At 45.8% G+C, this 15,094-nt stretch overlaps 1 protein-coding gene across 4 annotated transcripts in view; it reads left to right on the top strand.

The window, feature by feature from the left end:
• DENND4C (DENN domain containing 4C) overlaps positions 1-15,094 on the top strand; it is a 134,908-nt gene that overhangs the window by 11,426 nt on the left and 108,388 nt on the right. For 3 of the 4 annotated variants that reach the window (XM_040417231.1, XM_040417230.1, XM_040417228.1), the window contains exon 2: positions 14,235-14,555. In XM_040417231.1, the coding sequence (XP_040273165.1) occupies positions 14,251-14,555 (305 nt within the window). In that variant the 5' untranslated portion in view covers positions 14,235-14,250. Of the gene's footprint in view, positions 1-4,458; positions 4,462-14,234; positions 14,556-15,094 lie in introns of all 4 variants that reach the window. The other variant, XM_040417229.1, reaches the window with a different exon arrangement.

Genomic DNA, 15,094 nt, shown 5'->3' with positions numbered 1-15,094 from the left:
ACAGACAGTCAGTCAGACTCTAGAACAGTTTACACTGAGGCTGTGGCTGATGCTTTTGCAGCAGTGATGTGACAGTGACAGGACACAGTTCAGATTACAGTGTGAATTAACCCTTTAGGATCAAATTGGCTTCTCAAGGAGATCTATATGTTAAAGGCATCCCTTCTTCTGTCTCATTCAGTAGCTATAGAACTAAGGGTACTTTCACACTTGCGGCAGGATGGATCCGGCAGGCTGTTCACCCTGTCGGATCCGTCCTTCCGATGTTTCGCCGGACCGCAGCTTTGTCCCCATTGACTATAATGGGGGCAGAGCTCTGGCGCAGCACGGCAGTGCATGGTAAAAGTCCTGCATGTCCAACTTTTTAGTCCGGCGGCCTCTCACCGCGAACTGCCATGCTGCGCCGGAGCTCCACCCCCGTCCCCATTATAGTCAATAGGGTCCGGGGACGGAGCGGCAGTATATGTAACATGGTATACAGCATTATTGGGGGGGCTCTATGGAGAAGTGGGGGGGGGGGGCACTATGCGGGCACCTACTGGGGGCTTTATGACACGGCTCCGCCTGGCTCCTAACTTTTTTAGCTGGCTCCTAGATTCCAAGGTAATTTGTCAAGCCCTGGTATATGCCATACGGAAAAACGGAACAGAAAAGTGTAATGGAACCGGAAAGACTACTGAAAAAACCCCCCCCTGAAAAACGGATCCAGGAAAAATGGCCCGCAAAACACTGAAAAAGACATACGGTCTGTGAACGAGCCCTTAGGGTGAATAGGATCTTACACTGTCCCTGCTGCACTGTGTTCTGGGCACACAGCAGCAGGGAGCTGACCATGGCAGCCAGGGCTTCAGTAGCGTCCTGGCTGCCATGGTAACCGATCGGAGCCCCAGGATTACACTGCTGGAGCTCCGATTACAACTGCCACCAATGAGAGGAGGTGACGGGACTCTGTGGCCACTGCCACCAATAAGAGGAGGTGACGGGACTCTGTGGCCACTGCCACCAATAAGAGGAGGTGACGGGACTCTGTGGCCACTGCCACCAATGGGGGGAGGGCTCACTGCACCACCAATGATAATTAACGTTTAATATACAAATACAGCCGGCGGCAGAAACACATTGCCGGCAGCCGACCTCTGACAAGGCGATGCGATCATCGGCAGTTAACCCTTCAGGTGCGGCACCTGATGGGTTAATTTTCGCGGATCACAGCGCCCTGTCAGAGGCAGGGTGCCGGCAATGTGTTTCTGCCGCCGGCTGTATTTGTAATGTATTAAATGTTATCATTGGTGGCGCAGTGGCCACAGCTCCTCCCTTCCTCCGCCCCTCTGTTCTCTCATTGGTGGCAGCCGCACAGGGGGGAGGGAGAGACTGCTTCCTTCTCCCCGTGCTGCTGAGGGAACATGGCTGCGCTGAGAGTTCGATACCTGAAACAACCCTACTCAGCACTCAGACCCCCACCAATCAAAACCTTTGATATATCAAACACTGCAGGCTTAGCTCAGACGACACCCGGCACCCCTGCCAATCTGCTGTTTGAGAAGGCACAGGTGCTCACAGTAGCGCCACGGCCTTCTCTCAGCTTATCAAATACAGTTCCGTACATTGAACAGCGGCTGTGCTTGGTTTTGCTCTCAGCTCCATTCACTTCTATGGGACTGAGCTGCTCCGAGGCCACGTGACTGATGAATAAGACATCACATGGCCTAAGCAAAGCTGCGAGAAGACCGCTGTGCCTTCTCAAACAGCTGATCGGCAGGGGTACCAGGTTTTGGACCCCCACCAGAGCATAGGTCATCAGTAAAAAAGTTTTGGAGAACCCCTTTAAGGCCTCTTTCACACGGGCGAGTTTTCCGCGCGGGTGCAATGCGTGACGTGAACGCATTGAATCCGGACCCATTCATTTCTATGGGGCTGTGCACACGAGCGGTGATTTTCACACATCACTTGTGCGTTATGTGAAAATCGCAGCATGTTCTATATTCTGCGTTTTTTCACGCAACGCAAGCCCCATAGAAGTGAATAGGACTGCGTGAAAATCGCAAGCATCCGCAAGCAAGTGCGGATGCGGTGCGATTTTCACGCATAGTTGCTATGAGACGATCGGGACCCGATCATTATTATTTTCCCTTATAACATGGTTATAAGGGAAAGTAATAGCATTAATACAGAATGCTTAGTACAATAGGGCTGGAGGGGTAAAAAAAAAATAAAAAATTATTTAACTCCCCTTAATCCACTTGATCTTTCAGCCCGGCTTCTCTTCTGTCTTGCTGTGCAGAGGAAAAGGACCTTTGATGACGTTACTGCGCTCATCACATGGTCTGTCACATGATCCATCACCATGGTAAAAGATCATGTGATGGACCATGTGATGAGCGCAGTGACGTCATCAAAGGTCCTATTCCTCAAAGAAGAAGACGGAAGAGAAGCCGGGCTGCGCGATCAAGTGGATTAAGGTGAGTTAAATAATTTATTTATTTTTTACCCCTCCAGCCCTATTGTACTTTGCATTCTGTATTAAGAATGCTATTATTTTCCCTTTATAACCATGTTATAAGGGAAAATAATAAAATCTACACAACCCCTAACCCAAACCTGAACTTCTATGAAGAAGTCCGGGTTCGGGTCTGGGTACCAAACATGCCGATTTTTCTCACGCGCGTTCAAAATGCATTACAATGTTTTTGCACCCGCGTGGAAAAAAACGCAAACGTGGAATGCAATCGCAGTGAAAACCGACTTGTTTTAGTGTCAAAATCGCACCATTTTCCCTGAACGCATCCGGCCCCAATCCGCAACACCCGTGTGAAAGAGGCCTAAGATTCACAGAGAACACTGAAGCAGACTGAAGGAAAACATCTTTCCTGACAGAACTCGCACAAGTTTAAAATGGTTCATGTGCATGAGCCCTTAGGCCTCTTGCACACGACCGTATGGCTTTTTCAGTATTTTGCGTTCTGCAAAAAACGGATCCGCAAAGAATACGGATGACGTCCGTGTGCATTCCGTTTTTTGCGGAACAGAACAGCTGGCCCCTAATAGAACAGTACTATCCTTGTCCGTTATACGGACAATAATATGACATGTTCTATCTTTCAACGGAAATACGGAAACGGAAGGCATACAGAGTACCTTCCGTTTTTTTTGGCGGATCCATTGAAATGAAGGGTTCTGTAGACGGAACGCAAAAAACGCAACGTAAACGAGGCTTTAGACTGTGTAGGCTTCACCCCCAACCAGACACCACTTTTTCCCGACAGGTTGCTTTCACATATAGGTGTTTTTTCTTTTCTTTCAAATCTTTGTTTATTAAGGCAAGGTTATACAGGGTAAACATTCAAGTTGGCGTACAATACAGCACATCTATATATCATCTTCCTTAACATTGTTACTTCCCTATACAACATCTACCTGACATATCTTGAAAGGCAATAATAACCATAAAAGACATACAGACAAACAAACATACATACATACATACATAACCTGGATCACAGATAGGTGCGCAAAGCAGTATCACTGTATCTGGCAGGGTGAAGCTAGATGAGCAATGTTACTAAGACAAATAGAGTTAAGGCCGGGTTATCATTATAAAGGGGCTATTGGCTAGAACTATCAAAAGACCATAGCAGTTGGAGAGGTCTAGGTGAGAGTGCAAAGGAAGCAAGTAATTTTAAGGTAATTTAAGGTGCGGGAGTCAACCCATTAGAAACACACCAAGTAAACCAGGGAGCCCATTGTTTGAGATACCTATCATGAGTGAAAGTTTCCCAGCTGGATAGCTCCTACATATGGGTGTTTTCTGACCCAATGAAAGGACAGACTTGTGTGTCTGATCTCTTTTGTATCCACTCCTGTGTTTGGCTACAAAAAATTGCATAAAAATGCTCAATCCATACAATAGAAGTGCATTAGTTTGCTGCAAGTGGTGACTGACTCTTTACACTGCACAGTTATGAGAACTATGGGAGTCCACGAATAGCTACTCTGTATGGTACACACTTGTGTGAATATAAGCAAATTAAAGCACACAGAGCAGCAGATTTTCTAATACTCTGCAACTGTGCACTGTCTTAAAGGGAACCTGTCACCGGGATTTTGTGTATAGAGCTGAGGACATGGGTTGCTAGATGGCCGCTAGCACATCCGCAATACCCAGTCCCCATAGCTCTGTGTGCTTTTATTGTGTGAAAAAAACGATTTGATACATATGCAAATTAACCTGAGATGAGTCCTGTATGTGAGAGGAGTCAGGGACAGGACTCATCTCAGGTTAATTTGCATATGTATCAAATCGTTTTTTTCACACAATAAAAGCACACAGAGCTATGGGGACTGGATATTGCGGATGTGCTAGCGGCCATCTAGCAACCCATGTCGTTAGCTCTATACCCAAAATCCCGGTGACAGGTTCCCTTTAGGCCTCATTCACACGTCAGTGTTAAAATCAGTCAGCAGGTGGTCGTTGATGCATCCGTGAAGGATCCGTGTTGGGTCCGTGTGTCCGTTTTTTGCTGTCTGTGTTGCATCCGTGTTTCACTGACACTAAGGCTCCATTCACACGTCCGTGGTGTGTTGCGGACCCGCAACACACCCGCCCGGCACCCCGATAGAAATGCCTATTCTTGTCCGCAAGCTGCGGACAAGAATAGGACATGTTCTATCTTTTGCGGAGCTGCTGCGGACCTGAAGATCGGGGGCCGCGCTCCGCAAATGCGGATGCTGACAGCACACTGTGTGCTGTCCGCATCCATTCCGTCCCCATAGAAAATTAATGGGTCCGCACCCGTTCCGCAAAATTGCGGAACGAATGCGGACCCATTTGCGGATGTGTAAATGGAGCCTTAACAGCTGAAAAATAATTTTCAAAGCACCTCTTATTAATGATCCGTGAAACATGAATGGCATCCGTGGTTTTCACGGACCCATTGACTATGATGGACGTGATGGATCCGTGAACACGGACAAAATAGAGCATGCATCCGTGCTAAAAACACTGACCCACGGACCGTGCTAAACCACTGATGTCTGAATACAAACATTAAAATGAATAGGGACGAGTGCTGTCCGTGGAGAATACATACAGCACACGTCCGTGAAACACTGACGTGTGAATGAGGCTTTACAGTAAGAATCCCAGTCAATATAAGACAAAATTACGATTCCAGTGCACAGATCTTTATAGATTTGGCGTTTCAGAATTCCCATGCCAGATTTATAGCAGAATTCTGTTTGTGAGCTAAAAATTTGTCTGTGCACCAAAATGTGTTTCAAAACCGTGGTACTTTTGCCTCCAACTGAGGAGACAGCAGGGAAGCTGACAGAGTGAAATGTTTCACCACAATAAACCATACGGCGCCATTAAATAGGGTTTCCTTAGGCCTCTTTCACACTTGCGTTGTCCGGATCCGGCGTGTACTCCACTTGCCGGAATTACACTCCGGATCCGGAAAAACGCAAGTGTACTGAAAGCATTTGAAGACGGAACCGTCTTCCAAATGCTTTCAGTGTTACTATGGCAGCCAGGACGCTATTAAAGTCCTGGTTGCCATAGTAGGAGCGGGGAGCGGGGGAGCGGTATACTTACCGTCCGTGCGGCTCCCGGGGCGCTCCAGAATGACGTCAGAGCGCCCCATGCGCATGGATGACGTGATCCATGCGATCACGTGATCCATGCGCTTGGGGCGCCCTGACGTCACTCTGGAGCGCCCGGGGAGCCGCACGGACGGTAAGTACACTGCTCCCCCGCTCCCCGCTACACTTACCATGGCTGTCAGGACTTTAGCGTCCCGGCAGCCATGGTAACCACTCTGAAAAAGCTAAATGTCGGCTCCGGCAATGCGCCGAAACGACGTTTAGCTTAAGGCCGGATCCGGATCAATGCCTTCCAATGGGCATTAATTCCGGATCCGGCCTTGCGGCAAGTGTTCCGGATTTTTGGCCGGAGCAAAAAGCGCAGCATGCTGCGGTATTTTCTCCGGCCAACAAACGTTCCGTACCGGAACTGAAGACATCCTGATGCATCCTGAACGGATTACTCTCCATTCAGAATGCATTAGGATAATCCTGATCAGGATTCTTCCGGCATAGAGCCCCGACGACGGAACTCTATGCCGGAAGACAATAACGCAGGTGTGAAAGAGCCCTTACTACATGGATCTGCTTCAGGTATTGTAAATGGTAAGGATGACAGAGTCAAGGGCAGGCTCTGAAGAAGGGTACATAATAGAACAAAAAAAAATACGGACAAACGCTCGTTAGCGATATTCTGCCCGATTTTCAGACACTGTAAAAAAGCCTTTAGACTAGACCCTCTTAAACTGTACCAGATTTATCACAGTTGCTGATGCTGGCTACTAAATGTCACATCTTTAGACTGTCTAGTCTATACCCCCTTTAAGTTGACTTGGCTTTACTTAGAAAATGTGCCAAAATTGTGGGGCATTTTTTGTTGCATTGATATGTAGTTGTCATGCGCAAAATGGCCAATGATCGGCTTATCATGCCATACATTTATATTCTTGGCGGTTCTGTAGACATAAGTCTTCCGTGGTTAGTATTAGATTTTTGTACAATGGTCCACTGAAGTGGCCATTCTGAACCATTACAGTGGACTTATATCTCATAGAAACATAGAATGTGTCGGCAGATAAGAACCATTTGGCCCATCTAGTCTGCCCAATATATCCCAATATATCATGTATGGGTTGCTTTAGTTCTAGGTACATTTTCAAGAATTTGGAGCTGCTGCAGCTTCTAGTAAGTTTTCTATCTCACCCTAGTACTGGGTTAGGCCTCTTTCACACGGGCGTTGCGGGAAAATATGCGGGTGCGTTGCGGGAACACGCACGATTTTTCCGCTAGAGTGCAAAACATTCTAATGCGTTTTGCACTTGCGTGAGAAAAATCACGCATGTTTGGTACCCAAACCCGAACTTCTTCACAGAAGTTCGGGCTTGGGATCGGTGTTCTGTAGATTGTATTATTTTCCCTTATAACATGGTTATAAGGGAAAATAATAGCATTCTGAATACAGAATGCATAGTAAAATAGCGCTGGAGGGGTTAAAAAATAAAATAAAATAAATTTAACTCCCCTTAAAGGGTTTCTATCACTTTGTTTCACCTATTTAGCTTTCAGACACTAGCGATCCGCTAGTGTCTGCTTTATCTAACCATCCTAATATAAGAGCTTATTGTCCTGCCGTTTTGCTAAAAAAATAACTTATATAGATATGCAAATGAGCCTCTAGGTGCTATGGGGGCGTCATTAGCACCTAGAGGCTCCGTCTACCTTAACAAACTGCCGCCGCCCAGCGCGTCCCTCCAGCCCGCCCATCTCCAGCTGAAGCGATCCTCTCCGTGCGCGTCTCTGTTCTGCGCATGCGCAGTGAATGTCTGATCGCTTCCCTGCTCAGACATCTCCACTGCGCCTGTTCCTCGGAGCACTATGACGTCATCGGCGCAGGCGCAGTGGAGATGTCTGAGCAGGGAAGCGATCAGACATTCACTGCGCATGCGCCGAATACGAGGAGCATCGCATTCCGGAGGAGATGGGCGGGCTGGAGGGACGCGCTGGGCGGCGGCAGTTTGTTAAGGTAGACGGAGCCTCTAGGTGCTAATCACGCCCCCATAGCACCTAGAGGCTCATTTGCATATCTATATAAGTTATTTTTTTAGCTAAACGGCAGGACAATAAGCTCTTATATTAGGATGGTTAGATAAAGCAGACACTAGCGGATCGCTAGTGTCTGAAAGCTAAATAGGTGAAACGAAGTGATAGAAACCCTTTAATCCACTTGATCGCGGAGCCGGCATCTCCTTCTGTCTTCATCTTAGCTGTGTGGAGGAACAGGACCTGTGGTGACGTCACTCCGGTCATCACATGGTCCATCACATGATCTTTTACCATGGTGATGGATCATGTGATGACCGAAGTGACGTCACCACAGGTCCTGTTCAGCAAAGGAGACAGAAGGAGATGCCGGGCTGCGCGATCAAGTGGATTAGGCTACATTCACACGTCCGTGGTGTGTTGCGGACCCGCAAATTGCAGGTCCGCAACACACCAGCCCGTCACCCCCATAGAAATGCCTATTCATGTCCGCAAGCTGCGGACAAGAATAGGACATGCTCTATCTTTTTGCGGAGCTGCGGACCCAAAATCGGGGCCGCGCTCCGCAATTGCGGCTGCAGACAGCACACTGTGTGCTGTCCACACCCATTCCGTCCCCATAGAGAATGAATGGGTCCGCACCTGTTCCGCAAAATTGCGGAACGGATGCGGACCCATTTTGCGGACGTGTGAATGGAGCCTTAAGGCGAGTTAAATTATTATTATTATTTTTTTAACCCCTCCAGCGCTATTTTACTATGCATTCTGTATTCAGAATGCTATTATTTTCCCTTATAACCATGTTATAAGGGGAAATAATAATGATCGGGTCTCCATCCCGATCGTCTCATAGCAACCGTGCGTGAAAATTGCACCGCATTGCACTTGCTTGCGGATGCTTGCGATTTTCACACAACCCCATTCATTTCTATGGGGCCTGTGTTACGTGAAAAACGCACAAAGAGGAGCATGCTGCGATTTTCACGCAACGCACAAGTGATGCGTGAAAATCACCGCTCGTGTGCATAGCCCCATAGAAATGAATGGGTCAGGATTCAGTGCGGGTGCAATGTGTTCACCTCACGCATTGCACTGTGCGGAATACTCGCCCGTGTGAAAGGGGCCTTAGGCTACTTTCACACTGGCGTTTTGGTTTCTGTTTGTGAGATCCGTTCAGGGCTCTCACAAGCGGTCCAAAACGGATCAGTTTTGCCCTTAATGCATTCTGAATGGATAAGGATCCGCTCAGAATGCATCAGTTTGGCTCTGTTCCGCTTTGGAGGGTCATCAAAAAGCAGCGTTTTGGTGTCCGTCTGACGAAACTAAGCCAAACCGGATCCGTCCTGACACACAATGTAAGTCAATAGGGACTCAGTTTTCACTGACACAATCTGGCACAATAAAAAACGGATCCGTCCCCCATTGACTTTCAGTGGTGTTCAAGAGGGATCTGTTTTGGCAATGTTAGGCTGGGTTCACACGGGCGTTGTTGGAAAATGTGCGGGTGCGTTGTGGGAACACCCGCGATTTTTCCGCGCAAGTGCAAAACATTGTAATGCGTTTTGCACTCGCGTGAGAAAAATCACACATGTTTGGTACCCAAACCCGAACTTCTTCACAGAAGTTCGGGCTTGGGATCGGTGTTCTGTAGATTGTATTATTTCCCCTTATAACATAGTTATAAGGGAAAATAATAGCATTCTGAATACAGAATGCATAGTAAACTAGCGCTGGAGGGGTTAAAAAAAATAATTTAACTCACCTTAGTCCACTTGATCGCGTAGCCCGGCATCTCCTTCTGTCTCCTTTGCTGAACAGGACCTGTGGTGAGCATTAATTACAGGTAAAGGACCTTTGGTGACGTCACTCCGGTCATCACATAATCCATCACCATGGTAAAAGATCATGTGATGGATCATGTGATGACCGGAGTGATGTCACCAAAGGTCCTTTACCTGTAATTAATGCTCACCACAGGTCCTGTTCAGCAAAGGAGACAGGAGGAGATGCCGGGCCGCGATCAAGTGGACTAAGGTGAGTTAAATTATTTTTGATTTTTTTTTTAACCCCTCCAGCGCTAGTTTACTATGCATTCTGTATTCAGAATGCTATTATTTTCCCTTATAACCATGTTATAAGGGAAAATAATAATGATCGGGTCTCCATCCCGATCGTCTCCTAGGAACCGTGCAAATCGCATCGCATCGCATCCGCACTTACTTGCGATTTTCACGCAGCCCCATTCACTTCTATGGGGCCTGTGTTGCGTGAAAAACGCAGACTATAGAGCATGCTGCGATTTTCACGCAACGCACAAGTGATGCGTGAAAATCACCGCTCATGTGAACAGCCCCATAGAAATGAATGGGTCAGGATTCAGTGCGGGTGCATTGCGTTCACCTCGCGCATCCCATCTGTGCGGAATACTCGCCTGTGTGAAAGGGGCCTTACAGATAATACAAACAAATCCGTTCTGAACGGATGCATGCGGTTGTATTATCTGAACGGATGCGTTTGTGCAGATCCATGATGGATCCGCACCAAACGCGAGTGTGAAAGTAGCCTTACACTGCGCATTATTGCTGTATAATATCAGCCATACTGCTGCTGCTTCTGAGAGTGCTACACGGAGATTGGGAGAGTAGTATCCAATACGAGAGACCTCATAGCAGCTAGTCTCCACCTACTAGCTCAGGTAAAACTGACAGAAATGGAGCCTGCAGAGAGAAAAAATGGTGGAAAAACTTATAGCAACTGTTCAACCCACCAATTTTTGCCAGTGGTTTCAATGGTTTTTCCAGGATTTTCATATTGATGGCCTATGCTCAGGATAGGTCATCAGTATGAGATCGACAGGGGTTTGTCTCCCGGCACCCCTGCCGACCAGCTGTTTGAGCACCTTGGCCTCCTTGCAGCTTACCAAGCACAGCGCCATCTATTGGATAGCGGCTTTGCTTGGTATTGCAGCTCAGTCCCATTCTCTTAAATAGGTCTGAGCCGCTCCTAGGCCTTGTGATGTAATGTTCATCGGTCACTAAGCGCACACTGAGCACCACGACCTCTTCAAACAGCTGATCAGCGGGGGAATTGGCCATCACTATCAAAATCCCGGACCCCTCTAATAATAGTCATGTGTAAAGCTTTAAGAGCTACACATAACACGTGCTTAGATCCTTATCTGGGTCTCTGCAGTTAATAGAGATATGGGAAGTGATTCTAATCACTCATAAATTCCATTCTACAGAGTTGAGGCTGGTCATTTGACCTAAGTTTTTTCATTATTTTACTGTACTGTAGAAACCATTCAAGTTGATCTGGGTGTGTCCTAGCTAGATAAATGCATAGTAACATAACATGAATACTTTGAGGTAGGGAATAAGATAATATTGTGTTAAAGGGGTGGCCTAGTGGTGGTCATTTTCATATATGGCTCACAGTGGGTTAAAAATAAAAAAGAAGCCATAATTGCCCTCACCGATCTCCCACCACAGGCTTGTTATTACCCATATTGCTTCCTTTTCTGGCTGGATTAATTCTTCTATCACATTATACACTGCTCTTTTCTATGGTTACGACCACCCTGCAATCCATCAGTGGTGGTCGTGCTTACACACTGTATGAAAATGTGCCGGCCTTTCTGGTGGCCAGGACAGTGGGAGCACACATAGGCCAGTGCTTTTTTCTACAGTGTGCAAGCACGGCCACTGCTGCTGGATTGCAGGGTGGTCATAACCATGGAAACAAGCAGTGTATAATGTGATAGAAAAATAAATCCAGCCAGCAAGGAGGCAATATGTGCAATCACAATATATTAGTAAGTGCCTTGTATTAACTACATAATAAATGCTATTTGCTGAAGTGAGACAACCCCTTTAAAGTGTTCTTTTACCCAGGTTAATTTCAGCCTGGAATGAACATTGATCAACAAAATACCAAATTGGTCGGCGCTCATTTAACCCCTTAGGGACCCATGATGTACCGGTACGGCATGGTTCCCGAGTCCTTAAGGACCCATGACATACCGGTACGTCATGTATTGTTCCGATCACCGGCGGGCGGTGATCGGAACCCGGTGCCTGCTCAAATCATTGTCGGCGATCGCCGCAAACCGCAGGTCAATTCAGACTTGCGGTTTGCGGCTTTTACCTGGTGCGGCGGCGGTGGTGCCATCGGGTCCCCATGGAGCTGTGGGGGGGACCCGATGGCATGGAAGGCAGCGCGATGCCTTCCTGAGGCATCTGCGCTGCCTTCCGGTGACGAGCCTGTGAGATCCAGCCCCCTGGATCTCACAGGCCGGAAGCTGCACTGTATGAGTAAGGCCTCATGCACACGACCGTTGTTGTGTTCCATGTCCGTTGTTCAGTTTTCCGTGATTTTCTGCGGACCCATTGACTTTCAATGGGTCCGTTGAAAACTCGGAAAATGCACCGTTTGTCATCCGTGTCCGTGATCCGTGTTTCCAGTCCGTCAAAAAAATATGACCTGTCCTATTTTTTTCACGGACAACGGTTCGCGGACCCTTTCAAGTCCATGGGTCCGTGTCCGTTTTTTTCCTATCATTTTCAAGGCAAACTTGACTTAGATTTTTATTTCACTTTTTATGTCTGGTGATCCTCCAAAAATCAAGGAAACACACTGAAACAAAAACGGATCACGGAACAACGGAACCCCGTTTTGCGGACGTGAAAAAATACTGTCGTGTGCATGAGGCCTTATACACACAGTATTACTCATACAGCCAATGCATTCCAATACAGAAGTATTGGAATGCATTGTAAAGGATTAGACCCCCCAAAAGTTCAAGTCCCAAAGTGGGACAAAAAATAAAGTTAAATTTTTAAAAAAAAAATAAGGTTCCCCCCCCCAAAAAATTAAGTTTCAAGTAAAAATAAACAAAAACGTTATTTTCCCCAAATAAAGTAAAAAAAAAATTGGTAAAAGATAGAAGGAAAAAAAAGTATACATATTAGGTATCGCCGCGTCCGTATCGACCGGCTCTATAAAAATATCACATGACCTAACCCCTCAGATGAACACCATAAAAATTTTTAAATAAAAACTGTGCTAAATAAACCATTTTTTTGTCACCTTACATCACAAAAAGTGTAATAGCAAGCGATCAAAAGTCACACGCACCCCAAAATAGTGCCAATAAAACCGTCATCTCATCCAGCAGAAATCATACCCTACCCAAGGTAATCGCCCAAAAACTGAAAAAATTATGGCTCTCAGACTATTGAAACACTAAAACATGATTTTCTTTGCTTCAAAAAGTACGGCATGGTTCCCGAGTCCTTAAGGACGCATGACATACCGGTACGTCATGTGTTGTTCCGATAAAAAGTATACATATTAGGTATCGCCGGATCCGTGACAACCTGGTCTATAAAAATATCACATGATCTAACCTGTCAGATGAATGTTGTAAATAACAAAAAATAAAAATGGTGCCAAAACAGCTATTTCTGGTTATCTTGCCTCACAAAAAGTTTAATATAGAGCAACCAAAAATCATATGTACCCTAAACTAGTACCAACAATACTGCCACCCTATCCCGTAGTTTCTAAAATAGGGCCACTTTTATGGAGTTTCTACTCTAGGGGTCCATCAGGGGGGCTTCAAATGGGACATGGTGTCAAAAAAAACAGTCCAGTAAAATCTGCTTTCCAAAAACCGTATGGCATTCCTTTCCTTCTGCGCCCTGCCGTGTGCCCGTACAGTAGTTTACGACCACATATGGGGTGTTTCTGTAAACTACAGAATCAGGCCAAAAATGTTGAGTTTGGTTTGGCTGTTAACCCTTGCTTTGTAACTGGATAATCTGCCAAAAAAGGAAATTTTGAAATTGTATTTCTATTCCATTAATTCTTGTGGAACACCTAAAGGGTTAACAAAGTTTGTAAAATCAGTTTTAAATACCTTGAGGGGTGTAGTTTCTAGAAGGGGGTCATTTTTAGGTGGTTTCTATTATGTAAGCCTCGCAAAGTGACTTCAGACTTGAACTGGTCCCTAAAAATTGGGTTTTTGAAAATTTCTGAAACATTTCAAGATTTGCTTCTAAACTTCTAAGCCTTGTAACATTCTCAAAATGATCCAAACATGAAGTAGACATATGGGGAATGTAAAGTAATAACTATTTTTGGAGGTATTACTATGTATTATAGAAGTAGAGAAATTGAAACTTGGAAATTTGCAATTTTTTACAAATATTTGGTAAATTTGGTATTTATTTATTTTTTTAACTTCATTTTACCAGTGTCATGAAGTACAATATGTGACGAAAAAACAGTCTCAGAACGGCCTGGATAAGTCAAAGCGTTTTAAAGTTATCAGCACTTAAAGTGACACTGGTCAGATTTGCAAAAAATGGCCAAGTCCAGAAGGTGAAATAGGGCCGAGTCCTTAAGGGGTTAAAGGGCCTATGCAAACTATGGGGCATGAATGATCACTAATGCAAAACAGCTGGAGCAAGTAAAAAAGTGACCCACCATTTTGCTAAGGTGATCTGTCACTAGTTTATGTTGCTTTTAGTTAGGACACCATAAAACTGCTGACAGATTCCCTATAGTAGAAATATGGTGCACTTATTGATTGTTTGCTTGCACTTGTATTATAGGCGGCCATCTGAAGATATGATGGAAGATAAAGGTCCCCGAGTAGCAGATTACTTTGTGGTGGCTGGATTGACAGAAACCTCTAAACTTCTGGACCATGATGCGGCTCGCTTGGAGACCAAAGCAGATCGCCCCAAAGCTCCAATTACAGATATTGCCATCATCAATCGGACAGCTGGTGAGGCAGTACCAGAGGGTTACACAAGTATCGAGCTCACACCAAGTGGCCTTCAGGCAAATCTCAATCATGGGAGTCTAAAGAGTCCAGAGCTGTTCATTTGTTACAAACGAGAGAAAGGGAAGGCACCACTGATCGATATTGGGTGAGTCATGTTAAAGTAGAAACACAGAAGAACATTCTTATACCATTGAGGAGTTTAAAGGGGTTGTCCGCTTTATTTATATTGATGACCTATCCTCAGTATCAGGTCATCAATATCAGATTGGAGGTGGGCCGACACCCGGTATGTGCGCTGCCTTCTCTTCGTTGTTTACCAGCTCGCTGTTGCAACCACATCGGTGAGCAGGTGTAATTACATGTCATCTGTCCCATTCACTTCAATGAGAAGGCTCTTTCCTATCCACTTGAACAGTAGCAGTAAATGACATGGCTTAGGTGTAATTACACCTGCTCACTGCTGCGGTTGTGTTTGTGAGCAGGTACGAGCACTGCCTTCTCTTCAAACATCTGATCATCGGGTGTGTTGGGAGTCGGCCCTTGCCAATGTGATATTGAAGACCTATCCTGAGGACAACCCCTTTTCAGGATATTGAGATACTGAAATGTGTGGTGGTATACCTTATAGTTCACTTTTGGAAAAAAGTGATTGTGTACTATGAAGCACTTGCTTTATGTTATCGT

The sequence above is a fragment of the Bufo bufo genome, chromosome 2 (assembly GCF_905171765.1).
Source record: "Bufo bufo chromosome 2, aBufBuf1.1, whole genome shotgun sequence".
Classification (NCBI taxonomy): domain Eukaryota; kingdom Metazoa; phylum Chordata; class Amphibia; order Anura; family Bufonidae; genus Bufo; species Bufo bufo.
Note: the sequence above shows the minus strand (reverse complement) of the source record. Positions and strands in the feature narration are given on the sequence as shown.